This window comes from Enhydra lutris, unplaced genomic scaffold (assembly GCF_002288905.1).
Source record: "Enhydra lutris kenyoni isolate GAN:26980312 unplaced genomic scaffold, ASM228890v2 scaffoldscaffold68, whole genome shotgun sequence".
NCBI classification, from domain to species: domain Eukaryota; kingdom Metazoa; phylum Chordata; class Mammalia; order Carnivora; family Mustelidae; genus Enhydra; species Enhydra lutris.
Genome location: NW_019154152.1, coordinates 5,072,697 through 5,099,197, shown reverse-complemented (window position 1 = coordinate 5,099,197; position 26,501 = coordinate 5,072,697). Strand labels below are relative to the sequence as shown.

The following is a 26,501-nucleotide window of genomic DNA, read 5'->3' as shown; positions in this document are numbered from 1 at the left end:
AGAAAGGCCACTAACTAAGGTGAACAGTCTCAGCATGTCAGCTTCCTAGTTAGTGTCCTTGCCTCTTTTTAAACATATTTGCTCTCTGGTGGTTATTACTATGTAATTGTCTTCAAGATGCGGCTGAAGCTTGAATCTACATCTGGGATCAGGCCATATCTGTAAATCCATGAATACAGGTCACTGACTGCGCTTAGGGTAGAGTCAATGATGATGAATCTGAAAAAGACTGGCTATTCTCTTGGAAGAAGAAAATACACCCCACCTAAGTGGCAGCTCAGTTTTCTAAGAAACTCTGAAAAAATCATCAGCAAAGGGAAAGAATCAATGATAAGGATAGAGATAATACTCTGAAAATAGAGTAAATACAATATATACACACTGAAGTAAGTAGGCTTCTCCTGAGTCCAAGCTCTTACTTTTATTTTTAAAAGTCTGATAAAAATGTACTCAACTACATTTTACACAGTAATATTTAGTGAACTTTGTCCAAAAAGACTTATGTTTTAAGTTCATTTGTAAAAATAACGAAAGCTGTATCACTCAATCTCTGGTCAGTAAGGAAGAAAAACCTTGCTAGAAATGACAATAATTACACACAAAAGGCCAGGTGACATAAGAATAGTATATTAATTAACATATTTTCTTTGTATTTACAATAAATCCATTTGTTAATACTGTGATAGAAAAAATAATCAGTCCACATTATGTAGTAGAAACAAGCTTTGAGGATGACCATTCCTCTCACAATAAAAACATACAAGGATTTCTCCCACAGCTAAAGTACTTTTCAATGTGACAGTCTTGGGTGAGGGTAAAACTGACAGAGTACTTTACCTTATAGATAGCTATGTCCTAGAATCAAAACTTCAAGGGTATTACCATTAAGCAGCAAAAAGCTGTTTAGTTTTTCTAGGACCATTTAAAGATAGTAGTTACCATGTGAGAATTTAATTTTACTTTGAGTTATAAAAAGTAAAAACACTAAGTTGGGTAACTACATTAATCAAAAGCAATCCCCAACAAAAAAACCCATCAATAAAAATGAAACAAGACATTCTTATAAGTGTATCATGCATAAAAAGGATAATTACATAATATATGCTTTAATGACCAGACTAATAAATAAATGAGGTAAATTTTTCAGTTATTGAAATAAACAGTACTTAACCACTTAAGTGTTATGCTGCCGTTGCTTCAGTTTCAAAATATAAAGTAATGTAATTAATCTATCATCTAAAAACTGCATACTTTGAATGTTTACTTTGATCCCCCTCTGAGACAGTAAAGGGAATTGTGTAACAAAATATTATCCAAATATAAATTATCAACACCAATATAATACAATTATCATGTAATCGCCATTTTCATATGCACAGTGGAAATACTGTGAAAGCTAGAAAAACGGTGAAAATAGACTGGCCAGAATTTTAAATTTCAGACTAACCCATGATAATCTAGAACAGGAAAAACAAAATAAATTTAGAAAACAGATATAACTTGATATCCTTTCCAAATTCAATAATCTACCAACATGCAGCTTCTAAACATATCTATTACCTCAAAGTTAAAAAAAGAAAATGTAAATCTCTTTTTGAGCTTTAGTTTTCAAGTTCATGCTCTTAACAAAGACTAACATTAGCAAGAACTGTAATACTACTTTTTAAAAATCTAGAATCTTTGTTTTTTTATTTTGTGTTTGCTTTCCCTATTTTAGTTATTATTAAGGGATTAAGAGGGAAAAACACTAAATTATCCAGTAAGTATGTGGAGCCAGTTCATGAAATATATTAAGTTGAATCAGTTAGATCAAGAATTTCCTACTGTGCTGCTACGAATTATCTACAGCTAGCCTGGAGTAGTGATTTAGAAGGTGTCTATCCTAACTATTGACAGTACTTTTCATCGTACGTCAATTTCTATTTTTACTTTCTTCTCTCCCTTGCCACTTACATGCATTACTTTAACTGTGTGATAGGAAATTATATTTTACAAACTCATTTCAAATTACTGAAGAGGTGATTTTAACACATAGACCTGCCAATCCTGAGATGATGATGGTGATGACGATGATGACAATGATGATGGTAACAGTTTTTTCACATCATCACATCAAAACCCAGATGATTTCTCACTCAAATTTCTGCTTTAGTTTCTTTTGGAAGATGGCTGGCAGAATGGATAGAAAAGCCAAGATCATTAGAACGAATACTGAGTTCCAGGAAACAGCCTCCCCGGCTGTCGTAAGCTGGTAAAGTGTTGTTCCAGCTTTAATTGCGACAAAAGAGGGAGGTGCAACACCTAAAATAAAAAATAAAAACATAAGCAGTAATTTTTAAAAATAAGGTTTTGTAATATACTTTACATTCACAAAATTATTCATAACTCATAACAGCACTAACATTATTCTAACACTTCGTTATGTAATATTTTAAATGGATTCAAATAAATCCATATTCAAATTTTTAAAAATTAAAATTTTCTCTGTATAAAATTTCTTGTAAGAATATACTGATCTCCGGGGTGCCTGGGTGGCTCAGTGGGTTAAGCCTCTACCTTTGGCTCAGGTCATGATCTCAGGGTCCCGGGATCGAACCCCACATCGGGTTCTCTGCTCAGTGGAGAGCCTGCTTCCCTCTCTCTCTGCCTGCCTCTCTGCCTACTTGTGATCTCTCTGTCTGTGTCAAGTAAATAAATAAAATCTTTAAAAAAAAAAAAAAGAATATACTGATCTCCATTTTGGAAAACTTAATTTAAAGCCCCTCACATTTATTTCCATATAAAGAACTAAATCTTTCATACCTCTGAAGGATAATGAACTTAAAAACTCAAGAAAAATTTCCATAAAATAATTGACAACATTTATCAATAGCTTTAAAAAAGAGAATGTACTTTGATTCAGCAATTTCAGCTTTAGGAAATACTAATGTAAGGGTGATGCCTGGGTGGTTCAGTCGTTAAGCATCTGCCTTCAGCTCAGGTCATGATCCCAGGGTCCTGGGATGGAGTCCCGCATCGGGGTCTCTGCTTGGTGGGAAGCCTCCTTATCCCTCTCCCACTCCCACTCCCCCCTGCTTGTGTTCCTTCTCTCACTGTTTCTCTCTCTGTCAAATAAATAAATAAATAAAATCCTGGGGGGAGAAAAGGAAATACTAATTTATATAAGCAAAGATCTAGTCTCAAGGATTTTCATCAATGCATTATAAGTAACAAAAATCTGGAAATAATCTAAATGTTCAAAAATAAGATTGAGTGGATTGTCATTCATTCTTGACAGAACATACTTAAAAATGAAGTGGTAGGGGATGCTCAGAAATAGAAAGATACTCAAAACATGAGTAAGAGCAGTTTATACAACAGCATAGGTGGAACAATGTTTTATTAAAAACCAGAACAAAATGGAAAAATAATTTTAGACCAAGTTGAAGTTAACTAAATCTCTAGGCATTCCACATGTAAAATAAGAAGATAGGGATAAATTCTCTTTTCTGATTCCATGAACGTAACATTGTTTTACAAAATCCAAAATTATCCCTGCTAAGATTTTCAAGTTTGTCATGAGTTTTTTTTTTTTTTTTTTTTTTTTAAAGATTTTTTTTATTTATTTGACAGAGAGATCACAAGCAGGCAGAGAGAGAGGAGGAAGCAGGCTCCCCTAGAGAGCAGAGAGCCCGATGCGGGGCTCGATCCCAGGACTCTGAGATCATGACCTGAGCCGAAGGCAGTGGCTTAACCCACTGAGCCACCCAGGCGCCCCTGTCATGAGTTTTTTTAAAGCAGCAAAAAAAATTGATTATTCTTTTCAAGATCTATAAATACTAACTTAAACTTCAACACATAGTACAAGAGAAATCTGTTCATTTCATTGTTATCTAAACAATTCAAATTAAATTTGAAAGAAAAGCAGAATACTCTTACTAAAGAACCATCAGAATTCACAAAATGTATAAATCAATTTTTATGTCCACTAATTAATTTCAAAATTAAGTGCCAGCTCCTTGAAAGCAGGAACACTTTATTAATACTGCTTCCCCCATACTTCCGGTAATGCCCATAATAAATACTTATGTCAATAAAAAAGAAAAATAGATCAACTTTCTACTGAACATTAAAGTTCAATATTTCAATATGTGATTAAAAGACAAGGGAGTAAATTATTCAAAAAGGGCACCTTGATTTTCTTTTCTCTCCACCAAGGGAGAGAACGGAGTTAGTTAAAGTCCTGCTCAAACCTGTGTGATTATAAAAATATCCAATAGAAATTGCTCTTCAGGGCACCTGGGTGGCTCAGTGGGTTAAAGCCTCTGCCTTTGGCTCAGGTCATGATCCCAGCATCCTGGGATCGAGTCCTGCATCGGGCTCTCTGCTCAGCAGGGAGCCTGCTTCCTCCTCTCTCTGCCTGCCTCTCTGCCTACTTGTGATCTCTGTCAAATAAATAAGTTTAAAAAAAAAAAAAAGAAATTGCTCTTCTTTAAAAGAAGTAAAACAGAAATACTTAAACACAATTCAACAAACATTTCTATTTATGTATCATAGGCCCAAGAGTTATATATGGTGCTGGCATATGTGCAAAGAACATGAAACCTAGCCCAGCCGGACACCGTTAGGTATATACACAATGAGTTCTAACACACTGTGAACCAGAGGCCTTACCTAGGAAAGTGCCAATAAAAAAAACTTTCAGTGGCACGTTTATCACAGGGGATGTAATATTAATAAACCAATTAGGCAGAAATGGTGTTATTCTCAAAAATATAATGTAGTTAATGAGATGTTCTCTATGACGTTCAACCTGTCATAAGAAAGAAACCAGTTAGGATCAAGATAAGGCCAATATTGAAAATAAGTTGCTTAATATAAAATATTTATTTTGAATTCTCATTCCCCGATAGTTCAGAATCTATCTACTAGAACTGATCAAAAAAGGAGCTTGAAAATGACAATGAGCTACTTAACACATGCTCTTTACCAGAGCTAAATGAGATTTTTTTTTTTAATCGTACTTATAGCTTAATGTTACACTACTAAAGATGGTTCTGTATCAGCCTAGCTAATATGGCTCAACAATGACACTTTACAGCTCAAAAAGCAACACTGAACTTAAAACTATATACAAGATACACATCAGGTGACTAATATTTTAATGCCTTTAACTTCCTAAAATGTAAAAGGCTAGTACAGCAGCATGTCACTAAACCTAGCCTCCAATTTAATCTTTATTTTTCTGTCATTTTGATATATAGTACATGAGTGATTCATTCATTAGATAAATGAGATTGCATAAGTATACGGAGATATTTAGCCAGTTAAATAAAAGCACGGATTAGTTTATACTTCTAGATCTTGCTTTACAAATAATGATGGTGATTTGCAGCAAAACACTTACTTTGTCATTTCTTAGTCTGTAAAGCAAAAGGGTAAGGCAGAATGATTTCTACAATTCCGCTGGGATTTAACAGGTTGTTTCTTCTAATTCTTTATAAAAATAAGATTTTCTTAGCAACACTGTATTAGAGCTTCCTGTGTAGTGCTGCTATTATTTATCATCACTTGTCTTTGTAGAGATCCTGACTAAGAGAACAGTCATTTCTACTGATGAAATGCATTCAAGGAGTTGGCTGATGCAAGTTTTTCAGTGACCCACTACAGTGGTCTGCATCAACCCAAAACAGATGAGGTGCCCAAAATCGTGAATGCCTTCACATGTTGACTTCTCTGCTCTGACTGAACTTACTAGGAATGAAGAACTAAAACTCCTGTTACAGGGACACCCGGGTGGCTCAGTCATTAAGTATCTGCTTCGGCTCGGGTCATGATCCCAGGGTTTTGGGATTGAGCCCTACATCAGGCTCCTTGCTCAGCAGGAAGCCTGCTTCTCCCTCTCCCACTCCTCCTGCTTGTGTTCCTCTCTTGCTGTGTCTCTCTCTATCAAATAAAACTACAGTTACAGGGGCGCCTGGGTGGCTCAGTGGGTTAAGCCTCTGCCTTCGGCTCAGGTCATGATCTCAGGGTCCTGGGATCGAGCCCCGCATCAGGCTCTCGGTTCAGCAGGGAGCCTGCTTCCCCCTCTCTTTCTGCCTGCCTCCTCTCTGCTTACTTGTGATTTCTCTCTCTGTCAAATAAATAAATAAAATCTTTAAAAAAAAAACAACTATTGTTACAGCACAGAAACTTCATATTTGAAAGGATTAACATTAATTATTTGCCCACCACTTTAATTTACTTAGGTGGAAAGATCATTTTTATTAAAGCCCGGAGTCTGGCTTAATTCTTAGAGAGACCATACACTGATACAATGACCTCCCAATTAGCCAAAGAATTACATTAAATAACTTAAAAATACATGCTTACCTGCCGTGACCATTTTACTGCTTTCTCTGTTAGGTATTTGTATACAACTGGCCTCCCAACTAAATAGGAGAGCATATAGCAGAATGAGGCACCGAGTCCCGAACACTAGGAAATAACAAGAAGCCATAAGCATTATGTACCTTTCCATCTTAGTCACATAGATATATTCACTTAAGGAAAAGTTCAACTAGTATACTTCTTTCGGGGTTAGGGGAGGATACTCTGCATGACTCCTCTTTGTGCAGAGAATAAGAACCCATTTGATCTAGTCCTTTCTCAGTCCAAATCAGGACTAAAATGAGACCAGCTGAAACTAACTGGCCCTTGTGATTAAACTTGGTGACTATATCCAAATAGTTAAGGATAGAATCTGGCCTAAGAATAAGACTTAAAGAGCCAATTCTTTTTTCAGTTGTTGCTATGCTTGAAAATACTAGCCGCGCCCCCCTCCCGCCCTGGTCCTGGACTTAACTCATTGTGCGCACCAACACTCTTGGACTGTTTGAATTACAAAACACAGTAAGAAGGAAAGGCTAAAACAGAGCCTATGCAATTAAGTCTGTGATGTCCCTGTTCCAGGAAAAAAACAAACTATAACATCTGCTTATGGGAAGACTTAAAAGATATTACTTTAACATTAATCACCTCTTAAAACTAATGAGTTTATGCTTACATAGACTGGTGGGACTAGATGCCATCCTTCTCCCTCATCATTCTATCAAAAGCTACTTTTTTTCCCTAGTCTCCCAAATTCATTTTATATACTTACCAAACAAACAAGAAATAAGGCTAGCGGAAAAGGATAAAGAAACCCTGAGAGTATACTGAGAAATATAGAGCCCGGGATAGCGAATGTTTGCAAGCTGTTAACTTTTAAGTTAAGGACTAAAACATAATAAAATGGAATTTTTAAAAGACAAATCAAACATCTTAGGAAAAAGTATCAATATAGAAGTTATATTTTAAGATTATATCCATATTTCAGTATTAATAAAGTAAAATTATATCTAGAAGTTTAAAAAACCTACAATTCAGTTATAATGCCTTTAACTCTAAACTGACCATTTGCTAGCATTATCATAAATACAATGCTAATAAGAGTGTGTTACTAAAAGAAAAACCAGGAAAAATATCCAACATGTACCAGATAAAGAACTTTGGCAAAAGAAAAAAACAAAAGAAAAAAAAAGAACAAAGAAGGCCTTTAGTATATTTCTCTAATGCACTGCATATACTCCTAAAATGTGTACAGGAAACAGGATTTCCGTGGAAATCTAGGTACATATAGGGTATAATAATTACTTGTTTCTAACTTAACTTATAAACATTTACTTCAATTCACTACTCATTTAAAAAAGGATAGGGATTAGAAAATATAGTAAAAATCACAAACCTTATTTTAAAAACAGAATTATGCTTTTTTACTACTTCCCTCTTGTTCCCAGTTTTGGTGTGGAGGCACCCCCCATCCCCCCACCCCAGCACCTTTTTAAAAAAATCCCTAACATGATTTACTTATAAGTCGGTCAGAGTTGAGTGGATTCCCTCAACATCTACCCTTCCTTTAAAATTTCTATCTTCAGGGGCACCTGGGTGGCTCAGTCGGTAAAGCATCTGCCTTTCACTCGGGTCACGGTCTCAGGGTCCTGGGATCAAGCCCCATGTAGGGCTCTCTGCTCAGCGGGGAATCTGCTTCTCCCTCTGGGCGCACACTCTCTATCTCAAAATTTCTATCTTCCCTCATTCTCCCACTCTTCTTTTCCTCTAGTTCCCACTTTATTCATGTTTTCATCTCACTCTCCTGTCTTCTTCCTGGCTTCTTTCATCTTCAGCTTCTTGCTCTTCCACAGGATCCCTCCTGTGGAAAACCGCTCAGATGCCTATGAACTCAAGAAAACCTAGGCTTTCCTTGACGGGGGTATTCTCCCCAGCTACTGCGTCTCATCTTTACTTCCCCACAGAAGATTCCTTCCTTGTCCCCTTGCAACCTGACTTACCCATCTACCACTCTACTGACCCTTCCTCCTGGCCAAAAATAATGATTTTGGGGGCACCTGGGTGGCTCAGTGGGTTGAGCCTCTGCCTTAGGCTCAGGTTATGATCTCAGGGTCCTGGGATTGAGCCCCGCATCGGGCTCTCTGCTCAGTGGGGAGCCTGCTTCCCTCTCTCTCTGCCCCCCTCTCTGCCTACTTGTGATCTCTGTCTGTCAAATAAATAAATAAAATCTTTAAAAAAAAATAATGATTTTTTTCCTGTTTCTTTTTTCATTCTGACTTAATTGGTTTTAAAATTATGTAAAATATTTACCTGGTTCTAAAGTCAAATCTACGCAATGAAGTACATCTAGAGGTTTCACTTCCATCCCTGTATCACATTCGCTCCCCATAGGTAAACACTGTTGTTGGTTTTTAAAGATATCCTTTCTTTTCAAAAAAAGATAACAAAATATCTGCATCTGTATGTGTGTACTCATATAGATAAAACACAGCATACTGACTTATTATTCTGCCCCTTGCTCTTTTCATTTAACAAGATAGCCTGGAAGTAACGCAGTAACAGCATAGAGAGACATTTCTCATTCTTTTAATAGAGTCCACTCCAGTGTTTACATTTACTATGGCTTATTCAACCAGTCCCTTATGGACTAACACTGGGTATGGATACTTCAATTTGCATATTTAAGATTCTGCATTACCTAAATCACCTAAAGTAAATATTACCTTCCTTTCCCAACCTATTCTCTTTTTCTCAAAAAGCCAAAGAAAGGTAACCAGCAAGAACAAAACTGGCATAATATTGATAACTGTTGAAACTAGGTGATGGGTCCGTAGGAGTTCATTATATGATTTTCTCTACTTTTGTGTATATTTCAAATTTTCCATAATAAAATAAACTTTTTAAGTTACTCAAAGATTTTAGCCTTAGGGAAATAAACAAAAAAGGGATGATGGCAACACTTTTAACGTCATCCACAGCTCAAAAGTCCTCAATGAGTACCCAATTCCAACTGAATATTCTGAATTCCTTAGTCCTCTACAGACTGAGTGCAATGTCTAGCCTATCTTACTAAGCTTATTTCTCTATCCTCCCTTTTTCATACCCTAAACTCCAACTAAACTGGATGGCCGATCACTTCTTACAAATGCTCTGGGCTTCCAAACTCTGCTCTAGATTTGCTCCAACTAGAATGAGACTGTGCCACACCTCTAACCATGATTCCTCATTGCTCCAGTAGTTGTTCTACTTTTGAACGCCCAAAACACTAGATTTGTAAACAGCATATAATTAATAACCCGAAAGCTGAGAGGCAAAATAGGGCAAAACAAGATGACTTTCCAAAGTAAACAGAAATTATAGGTCTTGTTCCCAAAAAACCTTGTAAAAGTCAAATGAAAAAAATGAACCAAGTTTTTATCTTACCCAGGGAAAATATTTTAATTTATGGTTAAAGTGTATAAAGGCAAAATAACCCTTAAGTCTAACACTATGGTTTTCCCAGATAGGCTCTAAAATAGAATTAGGAGGCAAAGGCAGCAGTTAGGGTTTCTTAAACCAGTTTATATGCTATTAAATTACTTTACAAATAGCTGCCAAATAACTTGCTGAAAGATAAGTGCATAATAGTAATTCTCTAAACTTTCCCTAACTTTGATTTTTTCTCACAATAAATAAGTAATGACAAAGTTCCTACATACAGCACACTACCTAAAAAAAAAAAATGTATTCTCACTAGATGGACAAGAGTCATGTTTGTATCATCAGCAGAAGATTTTGTAAATGTACCTGTAACAAACTGCTTATGCTAGGAATAACTGGTGCAGTGCGCTTAAGAATATACCCAAATTTGTATAAGGAGGAAGGATAGAAACATACATATATGTTAAATATATAGCATCTAATCTAATACAAATCCAAGAAAAGAAAATGCTACTGGAATTTTAGGAGAAAAAGTTTACACTGACAAGTCCAATAACCAAAAATTCAGGAAATAAAAGACGCCAAAACAGAAATAGTTTGAAAGGAAAAAAAAGTTTGAGAGAATTAACAAAGTAACTAATTTGAATTTTTAAAAATAAATGCTGGTTGGGAGGATGCCTGGGTAGCTCAGTTAAGCCTCTGACTCTTGATTTCAGCTCAGGTCATGATCTCGGAGTCATGAGATCAAGCCCTGCACCTAGCTCTGTGCTCAGCAGGTTGTCGGCTTAAGACTCTACCCTTCTCCTTCTGCCTGCCTCCCCCTCCCCCACCCCTCTGCCCCGCTCCATCATGAGCACTGGATAATGATTACCTTTCCAAAGTCAAGAGATAATGTCTTTTTTTTTTTTTTTTAAGATTTCATTTATTTATTTGGCAGAGAGAGAACAAGGAAGCACAAGCAGTGGCAGAGGGAGTGGGAGAAGCAGGCTCCCTGCTGAGCAGGGAACCTGACATGGAACTCAATCCCAGAACCCTAGAATCATGACCTGAGCTGAAGGCAGATACTTAACCGACTGAGCCACCCAGGCACCCCAATAATGTCTTTCATTAATGGAGAAGATCTGAAAATAGGTTGGATTAAAATAAAAAATACAAAAAATCAGATTGACATTAAAGTCCATAAATTAGAAGATTATTGACTAGTAGCATAAGCCATTTGAAAATATGTAGGAAGAATAAAGATATTTTCCTGACTAGTTAATACATGTTTCTATAAAATGAAATACACACCAGTCATTATTTTAAAAATTCACATTCTTTGAATTGACTAATTAACCTCTTAAGATCTTTTTACAAAGAAACCATTAAATGGAAGGGAAAAATCATGAACAAAAAGATTCCTAACTGGACAAGTAGAAAAATAAAAAATTAAATACAAATTATATCTTCAAACCTAAGGGAATATTTTTTTAAATTATGCTGTGGTGATTATTAATTCAACATAGCTAAACTAAATCAATTAACTAATATAATCATAAATAGAAAAATAAAATAATTATCTTGAATAATACAGAGGAAAGGAAGATGTTTATGATAAGTGAAATAAGCAGAATACAAAAGAACTGGTAATAAATATTCAGAAATAATAACTGAGTTGTGATAGTTTTAAGGTGAGAATTTTTTCCATTTTAACTTTTCTATATTTTATTAAATTACACTGAATTAACAATTTTTAAAAGAAAAAAGTTATGCATAACTAAACAGAACTTTTAAAACTTCTTTCTTGAATAAAACCAGGAAACATTTTTTTCAGTAAAAAGGATACAAAATATATGTAGCAAAATAAGCTACAAGTACTTGTACATAAAAGGTGTCCTTATATTTGGATAAAACTTTTCCTAGAGCCTTGGCATCATCCATATCTCTGGGAACCTTCATATTCACTCTTTCTTCTCTAAAGAAATAAAATTAAAGTGAAAAATTTTAAAGCAGAAAATTTGCCAAGATAATTTTATCAAAGTTCAAAACATGAAATTTTATCCAAAATGATTTGATGCCTTGATCTGTAATGTAGTAACCATAAATTTGTAAGTTTTAAGTTCAAAAGCCTATAAATTATTTGTTTTTCATGCTTTATTATGATTTCATGAGACCTGTAATCTATATATGAAAGTAAGGATGATCCAAACTCAATTAGGTTAAAAGCATTTGCTTCAACACTGGTACAAATTTTGAATTAATTAGTGAATTATTGATATTAGCATATTTAAAACATATTCAGCATCATTTTGGGTAATCCTCATGATAAACTAAGGTCAATAATTAATTACAACTAAAATTAAGTAAAATTTTTGGTGAAATTACGGTTCACATCTTTTCTGGAATATCCCAGCCCAAAATTCAGATAAAAACGGAAACATTTTTCTTTTTCTATTCATTTTACTTTCTATTTGGTGCCTTATTTGGAACTGAATGATTTCTTGCTTATAAAAGCCTCAAATAATTACCTTTGTGTTTAATGCATATTGTGCCCATTTGTTTACATGATACAATTTAACTGATCTTGCATAACAACGAGAGACTGCTGCTTAAATTCTATAAAAACAGCAGGTAAACTGTGTTTTCTCATTTATAAATTTAAAAACTTTAAAAACTCATTATAGTGGTTTGCGCACACATCTGTATCCGCGTGCACACACACACAGAAATAAGCAGAACATAACAGATTTATAATAGCATACTTATATACAAGTCTTGTTATCATTCTTACAGCAGACTGAGAGCAAAGACAACCGCAATCTATACTCTATATTCTTGCCCTCTTCAGTCAGTTCTTTACTTCCTCCTCCTTGATCAAAACCAGAAAGGATCTAAAATTCAATCATACTAATGTTAACCATCAATAGGAATGTTAGCCTCCCAAAGGCATTTATACTGATGTAAGAAATCAAAGTACTAAAATAAAGATAAGTTAACTATAAAATTTCAGGCATAAGGAATTGTTAATGAAAGGAATTTAGGGCAAAACAGGAACTTCCGAACACCTTGAAACATTTCACAGTTATCCATTACTACTCCAGTCTGACCCTGGCTGAAAGTCTAACTACATTTTAATAGTCCTTTATGTAATTTATGATTATACAAGGATGGTATTACTGTTTAAACAGCCCTGGGTTGGGGGGAGATGACAAAAAAACCACACACAGCCCTGGGGTATTTTGCCTTCTTAAAGTGTGTTTCAGGTCCATAATCTCTTCCCTAAAATTCAAAAACCTCTAAAAACCAAAAGTTCTTCATACCTTGTCAGCAAAAGTTGACCCACACTTACGTAATTATTCATATAGTCTTTTATGATGCCCTTTTCTGTGCAAAAATATTAACGTATTTGATTATGGGATGCTGCCCCAGATCCCGCGGGAGGTACTACATAATATACAGTATGTATTCCATGTAGTCTTCCCCAAATGGAAAAATTCTAAATTCTGAAACACATTTCACCCCCAAGGTTTTGGCTAAGAAATTTTGGACGTATACTAGATAAGGTATACAAGGTTTACACAAAGTCCATTTCACTGTGAAAACTACCTTTCCAGACCATATCATTTTCATAAAATGCAGAAAAGAAAAAGAGCAAGGAGAGAGAGATGTGGTGGGATTGGAAATGGGTGAATAGAAACAGACAGAAATTGATCACAAGAAGGAAGGGAGAAGACATGGATGGACGGGTGGGGGGAGGGAGGAGGCAGAGAAGAAGAGCATCAGTGTTTTTCAAACTGCAGGTCAATATCTTTCATGGATTTTAAAATAAGTTTGCTTCCTCACTTATGGCATTAAAAAATAAAACGAATAATTTAGAAAATATAAGAGAACATGACCCGTTTCATGAAACTTTTAAGTTAATTTTATATGTACAGATGTATGCAAGTGAGCAAGAGAAAATGGACAGGCACATGCATGCAGGATTGTGATATAAAAACATATTTCTTAATGTAGTTGTATTTTTTTTAAAACATTTGAAAGCCATTAGAAAAATGAGATTTTAACTAGAGGAGCAGTGCTAGGAAACCCCTGCACAGAAAACCAAAAGGCAAATTTGGAAAGGAGTGTTTAAATAAGTGTCAATACGGACTTGCTACAAACCATGAGAGTTGATATACAATCACCATGACATTCTGTTGCTTAAGATTAGTTTAACTTTTAATCCATCTATAAATGTCTAGCATTTTCAGTTTCTTTCTGTATACTTACTCACTAAGCTGAGGAAAATTTTTATATACCAGAAACATAACAAAAGCTGCAGATAAGAAAATGGACACCAATATAAGAAGTGACATTCTTGCTGACCCAGCTTCTGCACAGGCTTTTTCTGAAAGGGGGAAAAAAAGAGGCTGTAATTAAGATAAATACTTTAAAAAGATAAGTATTCCAAATCAGCAAATACTTTCCTTAAAGAATTTCCTCCCCCAAAAAACTGTTCACACTTGTGTCCAAAACACTGTTTTAACATAAAATTTTTACTACTATTGTATTTAACATTTATTAATCAGGCATACTACTTTTGGGGGGATATATCCATTTCAGAAGCATGAAAAACAGAACTACAGAATTTGTAGCCTTGATTTGTTGATAAGCCAAAGGGGAAAGGGGGCATCACTCTAAATACTACCACTGACTTTCAAATTTATTTATCTATATTGGGAGCTGACAGCACAGACAGAATGGCCTCTTAGGAAAAATGAAGTAATTTGGCAGTTACTTCAACTGTCATAAGAACCCAGAGATTGACTAATACATCTGGTAAATGTTATAGTTCCTTTTTTACACTGAAGGCTTCAGAATATAGTTGAGTCTCGCATGTTTTCAGTGGCTCTCTGAGACCCAAAGAATGGCAGAATTTGTTTACATTCCCTCACAAGGTAATCTTAGTGTTATCTAAAAAATTATAAGCAAAATAAAAGTATGGAATGAGATCCAGGAGACAGTAAGCAGAAGAATAGGCAAGGCTGTTTCTACCAGGAAATGGTCAATAGTGGGGAGGTTAAGGTACCTTAGTAGTGCTTACTGGGAAAAGGCAGAAGTGGGGGGGGGCTCAAGTTTTACTGCCTATGTTTGCCATTATCCCATGTATATACTGATAACACTCAGATTAAAAAAAAAATATATGTATGCTATAATAAGGATTATTTTTAGTTCTCTGAGAACTAAATGGATGGATCTAACAATGCCTGTTCCCTAACTACTGTCTATGTAACTTTTATACACACTTTTATGAAGTATCCTAATCAAATGCCTGCACTCTATTAATTTCACAAATATGTATAGTAGAACAGGCAATAACACCCTCTTTCTCTAGGAAACTTTCCCATGTTCCCCTTCCCTCCAAAGAGACTAATCTCACTGGCCCTATTATAGTGTGATTCCAACCCTCTACCCACCCAAACACAGAAGGCTAAGTTGCCCAAGATTGGACACCTGAGTCAAGTAGAAACACTTCATTACTGGCTGACGAAAAGTTGGACTAAAACAAAGAGATGCTCTTGTCAAGAGGTGGTAGGTTTTTGTTTTTGTTTTAAGATTTCATTTATTCATTTGAGAGAAATACAGCGACAGAGACGGGGAGAGAAAGAGAGAGCATGAACAGGGAGAGTAGCAGAGGGAAAGGGAGAAGCAGACTCCCCACTGAGCTGGGAGCCTGACATGGGGCTTGATCACAGGACCTGGAGATCATGACCTGAAGGCAGATGCTTAACTATCTGAGCCATAAGTCAGGTGTCCCAAGAGTGCTAGGTCTTGAGGCTGAAAGGTCAAGCAGTAAAAGCCACAGATAACAACTGTGGCAAGCCAAAAACATGCACCAGAAAATATAAGAGGGGAGACTGAAACATAAATCTAGAGAAACTCATTGATTTCTAACTTTCTCACTCTCCTTGAAGCCTGGCTATATTTCATTTCCTGCTCATAAATGCCAGTGAGATTGTCTCTTATATTCTTTTTCCTATATTCTCCTTCTTATTAGTGCTGGTTTAAACTTCTGCTCCTTTCAACCAAAAAGCCTTAATTAATTAAAAAATAAACTTCATATTATTCCCTGTCTCATTATGGCAGCTTTATATATTTTACAACTGAATTAGTAAGATTTTGTTCAATTCTATGTTGAACATGGAGCAATAGAAACCATCTAGCTCCATGCTACCCAAGACGTACTGCATGGGCCACATGAATCAGCATCACTAGGGAGCTTGCTGGAAATGCAGATTTCAGGTCAACATCCCAGAATTACTAAACCAGAATCTGCATTTTAATAAGATACCCAGGTGATCTGCATGTAATTAAAGCTTAAGAGGCATGTACATTAAAGCTTAAGAAGAAGCAATATGGTAAGTACTTATCATAAGTAAGTAAACAGAAACCCTAAGGAGAGCTTATTAAAAAAAAACTAAATCCTTAAAAATTAAAAAAATTAAAAAAATAAATCAGGGGCACCTGGGTGGTTCAGTGGGTTAAAGCCTCTGCCTTAGACTCAGGTCATGATCCCAGGGTCCTGGGATGGAGCCCTACATCGGGCTCTCTGCTCAGCGGGGAGCCTGCTTCCCACCCCCTGTCTCTGCCTGCTCCTCTGCCTACTTGTGATCTCTCTCTGTCAAGTAAATAAATAAAATATTAGTAAATAAATAAATAAATAAATCATAAGCAACCAAATAGCATAAAGTATATCTCTAAAGCCTTTTAATACCCATTTATAATCAACTCATAATTTCTGTGGAAATACAAGTTGCTTAGGTTAGTGCTTTGATATACTAGATATAAATTATTCTTAGCAGGTCATTAAAGCAGATTTCCTAAAAGACAATACTAGGTTTATCAAGTTCTAGTATTTTGTGAACACTAAAGACAAAAAATTTTATCTTTTCCGATTTTCTGTAATCTAAACATTAATTTACTTTGTTATCATCTGACTCTAAAAAAGGGACTTTACTTCAAAAACCAAATCACAAATAGAAACTTACTTGTTCATTTCATACTTCTAAAATTTACTGCAGGAAGGAATAGGATCATAAAATAATATAAAAGATGCCTTCAATGCAGTAATAAACCAGGCATGCCTGCCACTGAATACTCCAGTTAATTAACCCACTAACGTATTTATATACATGCTTTTTTGCAGCACAGAAAATTAAACAGAGACTTTATTTATTTTATTTTATTTTATTTTTTTTTTTTTAAACAGAGACTTTAAACATCTGAGGTGGGTCAAATGTGAAAAGGTTTCTCCAGAATCTTATAATAACAAATGCCTAACTGTTCATATCTTTGTCGTGGTTATGATATCTAACTCAATGCATGTCTTGAGAATTTAAGATATCATATCTATTCACCCTAAAAAGAAATGAGGAATCAGCCAAAAGTTACAAAAATATCAGTGTGCACTAAAACTAATTCAACCAAAAATGTAGTTTTAAATAGAAAATCCATTGAAACACAAACTTCTCATAAGGCTAAAATGTTATTTTCCTACTTTATTAAATAAAGAAGTGATCTACTGGAAAGGAATTAGAGTAATATATAAACATTGAGGTTTTGGGCATAGTTTTCTATGTGCTGATAACAAAGCAAAGACATATAAACATATATATAGTCTGTACAACTTTTTCAAAGGTCTGCTACTTCTTAAAGGCGTGTTCCTTTTAAATCTACCTGGAATTACCTTGCTCACACTTCATTTTTCACTTACTTCCCTGCTTGAAGTCCAGAGTACAAAAAGGATACAAATAGTTTAATATCATGGGCATCTTTTAAACTCTTCAAAACCACTGCATTTTTGTTTTTCATCCAGAAGATATTTGTGGACCCAGAATTACTCCTAAGAATAAACGGATCATTCCCCACCATCACCACCCCACCTCTTTCTTTGTACTTTTCTTTAGGATTTCTACTCTGCAAAGTATGCACTCAAAAGGAGAGTTACTCAGGACTATCTGCTGAACATCTATTATGTATAAAATGTTCTGCTCAGCCTCTGCTTTTAAGAAGTAGAAACCACCATTAGCTAATTTCCCAAAGAATGGCAGAAAGAGGTTTTGAGTATACAGAAAAGCAAGATTACTGGGCTAGAGTAATGGAGACAAGATTCCCAGAGCAGGTAGAAATTTGGTTGAAGACTGAAAGATGAGAAGAGTTTCCAGCCTTACAAACCATAACCTGTAGCTAAATACATTTTTAAAGATTTCAACAGGTTATATCATTCTCTTAAATTAAAAATTAGGGGCGCCTGGCTGGCTCAGTTCATACAACGTGCAACTCTTGATCTCAGGGTTCTGAGTTTGAGACCCATACTGGGCATAGAAATTACTTAAAAATAAAGTCTTTGAGGGGCGCCTGGGTGGCTCAGTGGGTTAAACCGCTGCCTTCGGCTCAGGTCATGATCTCAGGGTCCTGGGATTGAGTCCCGCATCGGGTTCTCTGCTCGGCAGGGAGCCTGCTTCCCTCTCTCTCTTTCTCTCTCTCTCTGCCTGCCTCTCTATCTACTTGTGATCTCTCTCTGTCAAATAAATAAATAAAATCTTAAAAAAAAAAAAATAAAGTCTTTGAAAAAAATTTAAAAAGTCATTTAGCATGTTAGCTCTAAAATTAAACTATAATATTTTTCTTCCCATTATTAATTTACCAGTCCTAAGTAATGGGTCACAGGGAAGAAAGGTATCAGGGAACATTTAGCTGGACTACAGAACACCACTTGAGTGTTCCCTGAGTACACATTTCTCTGACTCCTGCTTGTTGTTACAGTTGGATGATGAAATATATAGACAACTGAATAAAATTAACTGCCACATTTAACCTGATATCAATTTTCTGGATGCTTTAAAATAAGACAAACTTTTTCAAGCACTGTGTTCGACAGTAACACAGAAAACAAGAATGTAAAAAACAAAGTGACATTCAAAATTGAAGCTCTCCTTTCTTTCACACTAACTGGTGTGTTAGTTACTGTTAGTTACTATGACTCAACAATTCTTCTTGAGTAGAATTCTATCAAGTTCAGAGACTAACATGTAATTGATTTAGAGTTCTAAACAGATAAAAGTTGAAAATTTTGGGGTGCCTGGCTGGCTCAGTGGGTTAAAGCCTCTGCCTTCGGCTCAGGTCATGATCCCAGGGTCCTGGGATCGAGCCCCACATTGGGCTCTGCTCAGCAGGGAGCCTGCTTCCTCCTCTCTCTGCCTCTCTGCCTACTTGTAATCTCTCTGTCAAATAAATAAAATCTTTAAAAAAAAATTAAAAATGGTAGCAGTATCATCAAGTATAAATTTAAACAACTAAGATAAATATAAAATACAAATAATTATTAAGAACAGACACAGAGAGAAAGCATGTTTGTAGGAAGAAGAAACAAGACTGCCAATTTTGTATAAAGGCTCATTCTCTAAGGTTTATGCCCTACAACTGTGCTGCCACTCAATCCACACACCCTCACTCTCATCTAACCACTTTCACATGTTTCCCCCCAATTCACTAAAGACTGAGATCAAGCTTATAGTAAACTTCGTAATCCTAAAAGATCCATCATCCATTTAGATGATCCACCCAGCCTCAAAATTCTTAGACCTTCATTTCTTTTTTTTTTTTAAGATTTTATTTATTTATTTGACAGACAGAGATCACAAGTAGGCAGAGAAGCAGGCAGAGAGAGGGGGAAGCAGTCTCCCCACTGAGCAGAGAGCCTGATGTGGGGCTCGATCCCAGGACCCTGGGATCATGACCTGAGCCGAAGGCAGAGGACTTAACCCACTGAGCCACCCAGGCACCCCTAGACCTTCATTTCTATTCAACTTTAACCACCTACTTCCAATGATGAACTAAGTTCTCACATCCCGAGACTGCTCTACCTTGAACATTTTTTTTTTTAACCTTGAACATGTTAAATTACAATATGCCATTCTTCGATCACCTTTATTCTTTCCTGAGCTTATTCTCTCCATTTTCTCCCTTCCGTTGGGCCCCTCACTTTTCTTCCTTCCATGCCCAGCCTCAATTCCACTGTGTATCTGAAGCAGCACCTTTGACTGGAATCCTTCTTCACTAAGATGGTTGAGCACAAACAGAGAAAAATCATGAGTGATCCATCACAGAGATCTATGTCTTTGGGAAAACTGACTTGGCCTCATTCCTACTCCCATGTTTTTAGGTGTTAAACATGAATCAGGTTGAGCTAATTGGATAGTAGTGATAGGTTCAGGGACAAGCATTATCTGAGACAGTCTAATCAGAATTAATATCTAGACTTCTATTGGTAATGCTAGGAAAAAGATTCTCAAAGTTATAGGAGAATTTAACTTACCTGGACCATCAAGAGAAATCAACCTTAAGGTAAAGCTGACATTAAACTGGGTTATGGACATTGGGGAGGATATGTGCTCTGGTGAGTGCTATGAAAATGTGTAAGCCTGATGATTCACAAACCTGTACCCTAGGGCAAATAATACATTATATGTTAATTTTTTAAAAAAGCTGACATTAAAGATATGAAAGAAATCAGATCCTGATGATATCATTAGGCCACTGTTCCAGACTAAAGCCAGTGAATCCCACTAAATCTCTCAATTTTTTAGTTATATAAGTCAATCAACTTCCTTTCAGCAAGTTTCTTTTTTTAAGATTTTATTTATTTATTTTGACAGAGAGAGAGATCACAAGTAGGCAGAGAGGCAGGCAGAGAGAGGGGGAAGCAGTCTCCCCACTGAGCAGAGAACCCGATGCGGGGCTCGATCCCAGGACCCTGAGACCATGAACTGGGCTGAAGGCAGAGGCTTTAACCCACTGAGCCACCCAGGCGCCCCTCAGCAAGAGCTTCAATTGTATTTTCTATTGATGACAAGCACAAGAAGCCTGATACATTCATATTTGGGTTGGGACTGGCATCAACAAATTATACTAATACGTTTGCTGATGCCTACTTGTCAATTTTAGTCTTAGTTCCCAGTTATCAGTAAGAGCTTCCTTCTTCCTCTAAGCTAGTACCTTGCCCATAGCAGATGCTCAAAGAGTATTTACGGAACCAAATGAGCAAGGCAGGATCTAGAACAGACATCTGAGAGGGGTTTGTTATCCAAGTTTGAACGATATTGTCTTCTAAAAGCAGTAAGATCAACTTTGAGACAATGTTTCTCAAACATTTTTGGCTGCAATCACAATAAGCAACTTTATATCATGATTTGGTACACACAAAACTAAAAAATAAAATTTGAAGAACACTTACACGCCTTTCCACATGCAAAGTACTCTATTTTCTCTTCCATTTTTAAAAATGTCTCATCATTACCCATCAAATTGATTTCATACTGCTCACAAGGATGATGACCTCTATATACTGAAAAAACACAGCCCTATGAACTCTTTTCTTTTTTTAAGTTTATTTATTCTTTTTCAGTAATCTCTATGCCCAATGTAGGGTTTGAACTCACGATCCCAAGATCATCAAGAGTCGCATGCGCTCCTGAATAAGCCAGCAAGGCATCCCAGAGTTTTCTTAAATCAAAATGGGAAACTTCTATGACTTGTTAGCAGATAGATCAGCCAGGACAAATAACACAGAAGAAAATAAATATCCTGGTCTAGGCACCCTTGCAGATAGATTAGATCAAGAGCCTCTTAAGTACTTCTACCTCTTGTCTTGTTTCTTGTCCTTCCTCATCATTCAAGAATTAGACTTTCAGGGGCACCTGGGTGGCTCAGTGGGTTAAAGCCTCTGCCTTTGGCTCAGGTCATGATCCCAGCGTCCTGGGATCGAGCCCCGCATTGGGCTCTCTGCTCAGCAGGGAGACTGCTTCCCTTCCTTTCTCTCTGCCTGCCTCTCTGCCTACTTGTGATCTCTGTCTGTCAAATAAATAAATAAAATCTTAAAAAAAAAAAAAAAGAATTAGACTTTCAGTGTCCTTGCTCAAGTTTTCACAGTCTATAAGGCTAAGATGTAAGAATAGAGACCACAGTCATGGTAAGGGACCCACTAAACGTACCAAACACTGCATATAGCATGTAAAATATTTCAAACATACACAAAATGACAACTATTTGTCAAAGTTAGGTAGGTATGTCAGTTAAAAAAATACAAATTCATTTAAAGTGTCATGGAATTTATAGGAACATTCTATTACTATGTATTTCTCAATCAAGAGTTACTACATTTTTTTAAAGATTTTATTTATTTGTCAAAAAGAGAGCGTGCTCGCACAAGCAGGGGGAGCAGCAGGCAGGAAGAGAAGCAGGCTCCCCACTGAGCAAGATCCCAGAACCCTGGGATAATAACCTGAGCCAAAGGCATACGTTTAACCAACTGAGCCACCCAGGCGTCCCTGAAGTTACTAAATTTTTATCTCTACTCCAAAACATGTAATTTTTCTGAATGCCAAACTAAATAACACCTGCAATTAACAAAAACTGTTTATCATAATCTGGAATATTGGTTGCTAAGTAGTTACTAATGGCATCACATCACAAGTAAGCAAACCCTATCACGTAAGGGATCTACAAAATCTTTTGCCCAGAAAATGAATTCCTAACACTAATTAAAGAGAGATAGAGACAGAAACAGAGAGGCAGAGAAGAAAAAGAAAACACTGGAAATCACTGATTAACAAGATGGATCAAAAAAGTTCCTCAGCATAGCACTTAAATCCTTCTGTACCAACACCATTTTGATCATGGCCAATCTTACCTCCTACAAAAACAGAAATCCTCCACTCCCAACAAATTAATCTCTATACTGACATAAAGATTCACACTAACCTCCCAGCTTAATGTTTCCCCCAGCCAGAATCCCCTTACTAACTAACAATCCAAACCCTACTGCTCCATGAAGGCATGCTTTCACATCTCCCTCTATCTTCCTATAGATTTGTAGTCCACAGAAGTGATATGATAGGGGTGACTGGGTGGCTCAGTCCATTGAGCATCTGACTCTTGGTTTCAGCTCAGGTCATGGTCTCAGGTTGGTGGGACTGAGCTTCATGTGGGGCTCCATACTCAGCAATGAATCTGCTTGGGATTCTCTCTCTCCCTCTGCCCTCCCACCCCCGCTCCCAGGCACTCTATTTCTCTCTCATAAATAATTTTCTTAAAAAAAAAAAAAAAAAAAAAAAATGAGCACCTGAGTGGCTCAGTCAGTTAAGCGTCTGCCTTCAGCTCAGGTCATGATTCCAGGGTCCTGGGATCAAGTCCTACATCTGGCTCCCTGCTCAGCGGGAAGCATGCTTCTCCCTTTCCCCCTGCCACTCTGTGTGCTTGTACTCCCCCTGTCCCTCTCTCTGTCAAATAAATAAATAAAAATCTTAAAAAAAAAATTTTTTTTTTAATAAAAAAAAAATGGCATAGCCGGTTAAGCATCAGACTCTGATCTCAGGTCATGCAATCAAGCCCCATGTCGGGCTCTCTCTATCTCCCTCTGCCCCATCCTGCCATGCTCCCTCTCTCTCTAAAGTAAATAATCTTTAAAAAAAAAAAATAGTGCTGAATGTGTCATCTTAATGATAAAATAAGATAAACAATTATAAAAGCACTTCGGAAATTTCAAGGTTCTATTTTCTAAATAGCTTTAGGTTAAAACAACAACAAAAATCAGTAATACACAACTGACTGCTACCACAAACCAAATGACAATCTTTAGGGATGCCCCATCTGGAAAATACTTTTCTGAAAACCCTTGGATTACTCTCCACAGCAGCATCTTCAAAACAATGTTCCTTTAATTTAGAGTGGATTTATACTTAGACAATTCATTTCTGAGTTTTTGAAGTTATGTGGCCCTATGTCTATAAGATGGAGAAATATCCAAATACATAAAGCTTAAAAAGTCAAATTACACTGGGGACATTTTAAATTATTTGAAAAGAAAATACCATTTTCTGCAGGATACTTTTTAAAAAATTTATTCTATTTTAAACTTCAGCTGTATGTTAAACATATGATCTTCATATATATAAATATATATTTTTAAGTGTGCAATACTTTATTGTTGACTATACTTATGTTGCCAGACAATCTTAAAAGACCCTCTCCTTATCCATCACTGGTGGTGGAACACATCACTGTAAGCTGAAAACAACTGAATGGACATTTGTTAGGATTTCTTCAAGTTTATGGGATTTTTAAAAAGCATTTAAGGGGCGCCTGGGTGGCTCGGTAGTTAGGCGTCTGCCTTTGGCTAGGATTGTGATCCCAGATTCCTGGTATTGAGCCCCACATTGGACTCCCTCCTCAGTGGGAAGCCTGCTTCTCCCTCTCCTACTCCCCCTGCTTGTATTCCTTCTCTTGCTGCCTCCCTGTCAATTAAATAAATTTTTTAAAAAAGAAAACATGGGGCGCCTGGGTGGCTCAGTGGGTTAAGCCTCTGCCTTTATGCTCAGGTCATGATCTCAGGATCCTAGGATCAAGCCCTGCATCGGGCTCTCTGCTCAGCAGGGAGCCTGCTTCCCCCCACCCCCCTCTGCCTGCCTCTCTGCCTACTTGTGATCTCTGTCAAATAAATAAAATCTTAAAAAAATTAAAATAAAAAGCATTTAAAAAGTTTAGTCATCTCAACTGTTGAAAAGCAATGAAAAACTCTATGCCAAGATGGAATAAAAGTATTTAGTTTCTAAGTATACTTTCTTTCAAAATAATATTTAAAGTCCTGAAAAATGGCAGAATGGTGTAATGCAAAAAAGCTTGAGAATGAGAGATCTCAGTTACAATAGTAATCGCTAATATTTATTTAGCCTCCACTTCACATAAACCATTACAACAAATGCTTTACATCAATTATTTTGTGTTAATGCACATAGCAAGCTAAGCAGAGACTACTCTTACTATAATCTTTGTCATCCTCACTGTACAGTTTAGACACTGAGTTTTGAAAGATAACAAGTCCAAAGTCATAAGTGGTAGAGCAGGGACTCACACCCAAGTGTTCCTGCCACCTGGAAAATGGCACCTGTATACAGTTAAAACCTTGCTCTTAACTACTTGACTAATCTGGCTTTGTGACTTTACGCAAGTTCCACATCCACTGTGGGCCTCAGTTTCTTCATCGGTAAAAATAAAGCAGGAGTGCTGAAGTTCCTTTCCGTTCTGTCTAGCTTCAATATTGTCAACCTTACGTCCTGCCTGAGCTTCAAACAAGCCAGTGTCATTAGTCCTTTTATTGAATTCAACTACAACAGCATTTACGACGCACCTCCTAGGTGTCCGGCCTTGCGGTGGGCCGCGGCCCAAGCCCAGGTCCCCCACCCTCTCTGCTCCAGCGTCCCTGGGTGCCAGCAGGCCCCCTTCCCCTCGCAAATCCCCGGGGCCAACTGAGGTCCTTTCCACCCCAAACCACCCCCGGCACACTTTCGCCTCCGGGCCAGCCCCAGCTCTGGTTCCGGTTTTACTCACCCTTCAGGTGGTCTCCGCCGCTCTGCGCCGTGAGACCCCGTGTCCCCGCTGGCCTGTCCCCCACGGGGGTCGTGTGGAGTGCCCCCGTCTGCGATCGTTCAGAGACTCTGCCTTTCGCCATGGCTACTGCAGGGAAGATGGAGGAAGAGAGGTGATGCCGCCCCCCTTAACAACAACTCTGCCGCAGGCTCCTTACAACACCCAGGGGCTACGGCCACAGCCACTTCCGGGGCGACCACCTCACCTGAGCCGACCTCAACCCCGCGAGCACAGTGACGCTCGGCTGAAACCTACAGCGCCCACTCGGACTAGGCTCCGCCCCGCACCACCCCCGAGCCTCGCGCGCTCACGCTCACCCAGTAACCGCGAGAAAAGTCAGGGTCCCCAGTCACTGCCCTGCCCCGCCTCGCGACAGCAGGGAGCATGCGCAGTCGCGGTGCCGGAGTCCCTTGGTGTGGCTGGAGGACGTAGCATCTAATGCGCAGCCTTAATTATCCGGAAGTGCCGTCCCTGAGACTTCAAACCCTTTGTCCCGGCCGCCGGAAGTGCTCTCGAGTGATTAGTTGGCGTTTCCTGGCGAATGCTGATTCAGCTTACTGACTAAAACAATTCCACAAGCTGCTGTCTTCGCTTTGGATGATGTAGGTGATGTTTGATCTGAAGACGTTGGAAAATATACAGCCTGAGCCGAACTTACCGAGTTAAAGGACAGTGAAGGCACAGAGAGGAGCCTGGGAAGGTCACAGGATGGCAGAAATGGGTCTAGAAGCTTTCCCTGTTCATCACCCTGCCGCCCCTCACTAGTAAAGCCAGGTCAGCTTACGTAGCTTTACCTTTTGCTCAGCCCAAACGTGCCGTTTTTTACTTAACTTTTTCCACTCTGAAATCTCAGAGCAGTATTTAGCTTACTCATTGACGAGTATGTATTGGAATTCCCTCATGAAAGCAACTTGGCAGTCTGTATAAAAATACTCTGTTCCTATCCAGTAATTACATTTCTAGGAAACTATTCCATGGAAATAAATGAGAATACAGAGGGAGTTATTCTTAACAGCATTATTTATTAGGATAATGGTAAACGTGGAAGAAATCTAAAAACCCAACACTAAAGAATAGTTGAGTAAATTATGAGATTATTCAAGGGAACTGTTTTATGTACACAACCTCTGCCTACTTATATTAAGACCTTCAGTGACCGCTCTAAGAAGTAGCTCCCCATTTTATTTCCTTCATTGTCGCCATTAAAAGCAGTAATTATTTGGATTCTTTACTTGTTCATTGTCTGCCATCTCTACAATGTGATCTCAACTAAGGATCTTTTTTTTTTT

The 26,501-nt window shown here is 37.3% G+C and overlaps 1 protein-coding gene across 1 annotated transcript; it reads right to left on the bottom strand.

The window, feature by feature from the left end:
• Positions 1–611: 611 nt before the first annotated feature.
• On the bottom strand, positions 612–25,454 carry LOC111159569 (transmembrane protein 41B). The gene is made up of 7 exons (XM_022522099.1): positions 25,174–25,454; positions 14,017–14,134; positions 11,594–11,722; positions 7,121–7,214; positions 6,352–6,456; positions 4,654–4,792; positions 612–2,301 (listed from the first exon to the last, which is right to left on the bottom strand). The coding sequence occupies exons 1-7, from the start codon at positions 25,292–25,294 to the stop codon at positions 2,132–2,134; spliced, it is 876 nt and encodes a 291-aa protein (XP_022377807.1). The 5' UTR covers positions 25,295–25,454; the 3' UTR covers positions 612–2,131.
• Positions 25,455–26,501: the final 1,047 nt, after the last annotated feature.